Below are 5,967 nucleotides of genomic sequence, written 5' to 3' on the forward strand. Positions count from 1 at the left end.
ATCATCGGTCTCCAATACGTGAAATCGTTTGCGGTCAGCTTGAACATATCTTCGTCATGGGTTATGCCACTGGTCTCCATCTCGTCTCCCTCAGAACCCGTCGAACTCGGGCTCTGATGCCACTGTTGGGAACTCAGTACCCTCAACTCGGCTAAAGAGCCTTTTCGCAGAAGTCAATCAACAAGATCCTGGATCTCAGATCTCGGCAATCTTACCTCGGCCTGAACTTCACCAGGTCGGGCAGCGCAGTGGAAAAAAGAAAATACAAAAGGGAAGAGAGAAAGAGAATACAAGCAATTTTTAATGTGGAAAAACCTTCTCCAATGAAGAAGTAAAAATCCACGGGAGTTGGTCCAGTTTAAACATCCACTATGAAAATAATGGGTACAAAGAATCAAGATTCACGAATGTGGTGGTTAACACAACCTCTCCAACAATAGTGATAATCAAACTTTCCTAGAGATGTTTTACTCAAACTCTCTCTAGAGGTCTCTCAAATACAAAACTCAAAGCTTTGCTCAAAAATCTCTCAATAATCTTCTCTTGTTCTAACCTAGCCTCCACACACAACTAATGAATATATAGAGGAGATGAAATATAGGGTTTAGAGTTTTTAGGAAACTCCTCAATGGACTTGGGCTTAGCATTGAAAGAGAAAGTCCAACAAAAAAAAGAAGAAAAAATAAAGCAAGTTTTTCTATGTAAGAGTAACCTGAGAGAATAATCTCATCTAATATAAGATTATACTTTCCAAGTGTATAACGTTGCGTAATGATTTGTACTAATGAAGTAACCTAGCAAGCAAATATAATGTCTACATTTTATGGAGTAAAAAAAAAATCTGAAACATTCAATACCACCCGTGAGGAGGTAAATCCAAGAAAAGAACAAAAGGGCACGGAGCAATTCAGCTGAAATCACGGTCTCTTGTTTGTAGCTAAGCTTGCTTTGTCTTCTTGCAAGGAGTTACCTTTATTTATTAATTTATGTTCTTTATTCCCAAGAATAGATCATAAAAACTAATAAATCAATGAATGGATTTGCTTCATCTCTTTTAGAGTTAAAATGCAGAGGAGAACAATTGATGGGTTTTCTGAAAAGTGTTTTTATTTAGTCCAATGGTGCATTATGGTACTTCCACACCCCCACATTTTGGCCGTAGTTTCCTGCCTTGACAACACAGCACTTCATTATGGCTTCTGAAAGCTTGAATACTATTTTCTCACCCCCATAACTTGTCAATTGTACATATATCTTTATCAATTTCGTTTTCTAGCATCCTTAACACTGCAAATTTCAAATACACACTACAATTAAGAATTTATTTATCATGTAGTTGATTAGTTAACAGATATTTCAAGGAGTAAACCCTCTTATTTGGTACGAGGTGGCGTGACACAATCTCAGTCATTCCTAGAAATGATGCTTATTGAAAGAATATTAGGAAACAGAGTGAAAAAACTATAGTAGTTAATTTATCTATGGACATTGATATCCTAAATGGAGCCCAAATAATCCAACATTACTTCTGGAGAGCATATTAAAAGTATGTATTCATTCTTCTTCCATTATGTAGCACACAACCTAAAAGCTACCTTTTTCGTTAGAGCAAATCCTTCCAATACATGTCTAATATCATAGCATATAATGGAAGGAGTAATTTCCATGTTGAATTTCTGATACATGAATTAGGCCCAGTATCCTACAAAACCAAATGGAGTACAGACTGTTATCTCCCACTTACTTCTGCCGAAGTCTATTGGTCATCCCCCACTACACTAACAACGCTGAGTGACCCATAGGCCATACCCTTCCTCACCCACATACCCCAAAAAATCTTTAGCCCAAAAAATAAAAAATAAATTAAACCCACCACACATACCTCCACCACACACACACATATATATATATATATATATATATATATATATATATATATATATATATATATATATATATATATATATATATATATATATATATATATATATATATATATATATATATATATGAGGTATGATCCTTTGACACCAGTGTCAAATTTAAAATTTGACACCTCATCTGAGAGCCGTTAGATAAAAAAAGATCAATGCTGTCATATGCTTACAAATCAGAGTCGTTTTCTTTTTTGATCTAACGATTTTCAGATGAGGTGTCAAATTTCAAATATATATATATATATATATATATATATATATATATATATATTTAACTATATATAACACTAAGTACTCACTCCTATGGAGCACCAAAATCCAACTTTAATAGCCATGAAAATCACACTTTCACTCTCTCCTTTAATCCTGTTCCTGTTCTTCTCCCTAGTTCAAGGGCTCAACCCCAAATGTGACACTCAGGATCATGGCTCAACCCTCCAAGTGTTCCATATCTTTAGCCCATGTTCCCCATTTAAGCCATCAAAGCCACTTTCGTGGGAAGAGAGTGTCCTACAATTGCAAGCCAAGGACCAAGCCAGGCTTCAGTTCCTGTCTAGCTTGGTGGCTGGAAGATCAATTGTACCAATTGCCTCAGGCAGACAAATCATACAGAGCCCAACTTATATTGTGAGAGCCAAAATAGGTACCCCACCTCAGACATTGCTCTTAGCCATGGACACTAGCAATGATGCTGCTTGGGTACCTTGCTCTGGATGTGATGGTTGCTCATCAACCTTGTTTGCTCCTGATAAATCCACCACATTCAAGAATGTTAGCTGTGGTGCTGCTGAGTGCAAACAGGTAATGAAACTTTAGTTGTCCACATTTTCTTAACCTTTTCCATTTTTCTTTCCTTTCTAAATTCATGTGGATTTAGGAGCTAGATTCCATTAGTTGAAAGAAACCAAACACCATGATGTTATGTAATGCAAATTTTCAGCTCATTTTGGCTGTCTCTTTTCTCCTTTATCCGTTCAAGAAGGATTGTACTCATGGCTTCCATCATTAGGAGGAAGCCAAAAAACACCAAGCTCAAGTTCTTTACCTCTATTTTATTCTTTTGATTCTCTTCTTTCTCTTTTTTAAACATTTTTTCACATTTTATTTTCATCTTTATTCATTCTAATAACTTTTTAGTACCTGACTTTAGTAGGAAAATTTAGAATAACTCACAAAATTATTGCAATTGTTCATCGTACAAAACTCTACATGTTAAGTAAGAATAATTATTTTTTCATGCAATAGGAGATAACTTTCTCATAGACATCAAAATCTATACTATATATACATACTTTTAACAAGTGGTGGACCTCATCACTTGTTATGTGTATGACATGAGAAATTGTATCTCATGTGTCACTAGAAAAAAGAAATTCACTAATTAAACTCTAACTGGACTAATGAAGTTATGTACTTAATTAAGTATCATTAAAATTATAACAATTGTGCAAGTAATACTTTATTTGAAAATTCAGTAAGAATCATGTGAACTCAAATGCCACTATTTTACAAGAAAAAATATACTCTTATGTTGATTCTCTCCTACACATATATGGATTTTCGTGTTACTTTTTTATTCTTTTATTCTTTTTCTATAATGGGTGGGTCCACGCATGATTATTTCTATTGCATGAGAGAATTCTCTCCTATTGCATGAGATTAATAAAGTCCATTTTACAAATGAAAATATTTTTGCGGTGCATAAAAATATGTAGTAATTGGTAAACAATAGTGGGGATTGCTTTGGATTACCCAAAAATATCTTTGATAGGACAAAACTCAAATGACCTACAACTTACCCTAGTTCTTTATTATTCTTGACGTGGAAGGAGGGTATTTTCACAATGAAAGGGACTCAATGATAGGTTTGGCCATCATCACATTGAAAGGGCTAGTCCCATTGACTGTGGGGTTGGAAAATATTTTCAATACTACTAGCACTAAATATATTAAAGAATGATTTATTTATAGTATTTTTATCTTTCGAATTTTTTTCTCCTATATTCATTTTTTCCTTTTTTAATAATGAAGTGAATATGCAAAGAAAATGTACTCCCAATCCAAAATCTTAAAAGCTATGTGCAGTCTATGGCAGGCAAGGGTTCACGAGACCTTGTTTTTTCGAAAGCAACATTTTCTAACATAGTGAGAACATTTTCAGGTACCCAACCCCAGTTGCGGTGGCAGCGCGTGCACATTCAACCTAACATATGGTAGCTCATCCATAATGGCTAACCTGGTCCAAGACACAATTACCCTAGCCACTGACCCAGTTCCTGGCTACAGCTTTGGCTGTGTTGCAAAGAGCACTGGGAACTCTGCGCCACCACAGGGGCTATTGGGCTTAGGCAGAGGCCCATTATCACTATTATCCCAGACCCAAAATCTCTATCAGTCTACATTCTCTTATTGCTTACCAAGCTTCAAATCCCTTAACTTCTCTGGGTCACTAAGACTTGGGCCTGTTGCCCAGCCCAAGAGGATCAAGTTCACCCCACTTCTCAAGAACCCTAGAAGATCATCACTCTACTATGTTAACTTGGTTGCTGTTAGGGTTGGCCGGAGAGTTGTTGTTATCCCTCCGGAGGCATTGGCATTCAATCCCACCACCGGTGCAGGAACCATCTTTGATTCTGGTAATGTCACTATACCTAGACACTACTTGTGAAAAGAAAAATGTTAATTAAGGGAAGAAAAACACTCTATGCTAATACAAAAGTGAGAGATTTAAACCTTCAATTTAGAATATCTAAAGTAAATTGAAAGTGCTAACACTTCTTAAATTCATTATTATGCTTTTGACTTACATAACAAACTTAGAATGTGTCATAAAGTGATTTTTGTTGTTGTTCCTTTCTAAGCTTCAAAAATTGATTAGTTGTTCCCTTCTATGTCCGGTTTCTCAAATGAAGTCCAATTGAAGGCCCTTCATGTTTTAATGACACCAAACAAGCTAGAAATTAAGTGAAAATGAAACAATTTTTGAGTCAAAATGCTACTCGTGATTGGACCATACGTCTCTCTCATATAATGCCCCACATGCCTTTTATTAAAAACACCGCAATTTTAGGCAATAAAGCGTGATTGACAATATAAATAATGTAATGGTAGTCACACTTCTCCTTTTGTTTTTTGTTATTTCCTAAAAATTAATAATCATAAAATACTAAAATGGACGTGCCAGATTATAGATTCAAATTTCGTTGTTACTATGATATAAAATAAAAATAAAAATTGAAACAAAAAACAATAAGACTAACCACAAAAAAGAGACTAATTATAATATAATGACCATAATTGTTTTTTTTTTTTTTGGCAAAAATTACTAGGTACGGTGTTCACCCGGTTAGTTGCACCGGCCTACGTGGCAATCCGAGACGAGTTCCGGCGAAGAGTTGGAGTAAACCTAACGGTGACAACCCTAGGAGGGTTTGACACATGCTACACAGTCCCAATAGTAGCACCCACAATAACATTCATGTTCTCAGGCATGAATGTGACGCTACCCCAAGACAACATCCTCATACATAGCACTGCCGGCAGCACCACATGTTTGGCCATGGCGGGTGCACCAGATAATGTGAACTCAGTGCTGAATGTGATAGCCAACATGCAGCAACAAAACCACCGTGTGCTCTACGACGTGCCCAACTCAAGGCTTGGCGTTTCTCGTGAACTATGCACTTAATAAATGGTTGCTCGTGAATTTTCATGACTTTTGGTGGCAATAATCATGTCAAATTGGCATTAGAAAGTTACTTGGGTAATGGTATTTCATCTCTTGGTGGGTTTGATTTTGGTATATTGTTAAGGTTTTATTGCTAACTACGTAGTGGAAGATTTTGAGGTACTATATGTATGGAATTAAATTCATGTTTTGAAAGTTGAATTCTATTTGTAGCTTTTGTAATGGTGTGTCACGGGTTTATATACCTGTAGCCCTTGTGTCTTTTATATTCATGTTGATTGAATTGATGAGACTCAGTGTTCAGATTATCGTGAAACTTCACGGGTCGTATAATAATCTTCC

General features: G+C 35.8%; 1 protein-coding gene across 1 annotated transcript; it reads left to right on the forward strand.

Annotated features, from left to right (window-relative positions):
• Nucleotides 1-2,268: 2,268 nt before the first annotated feature.
• LOC133292950 (aspartyl protease AED3-like) lies at nt 2,269-5,625 on the forward strand. The gene is made up of 3 exons (XM_061491442.1): nt 2,269-2,738; nt 4,099-4,573; nt 5,267-5,625. Exons 1-3 carry the CDS (start codon nt 2,271-2,273, stop codon nt 5,623-5,625), a joined length of 1,302 nt encoding a protein of 433 aa, XP_061347426.1. The 5' UTR covers nt 2,269-2,270.
• Nucleotides 5,626-5,967: the final 342 nt, after the last annotated feature.

Source organism: Gastrolobium bilobum, unplaced genomic scaffold, assembly GCF_033153095.1.
Source record: "Gastrolobium bilobum isolate Gb01-03AN ecotype WA unplaced genomic scaffold, APGP_CSIRO_Gbil_v1 utg44780, whole genome shotgun sequence".
In the NCBI taxonomy this organism is placed as follows: Eukaryota; Viridiplantae; Streptophyta; class Magnoliopsida; order Fabales; family Fabaceae; genus Gastrolobium; species Gastrolobium bilobum.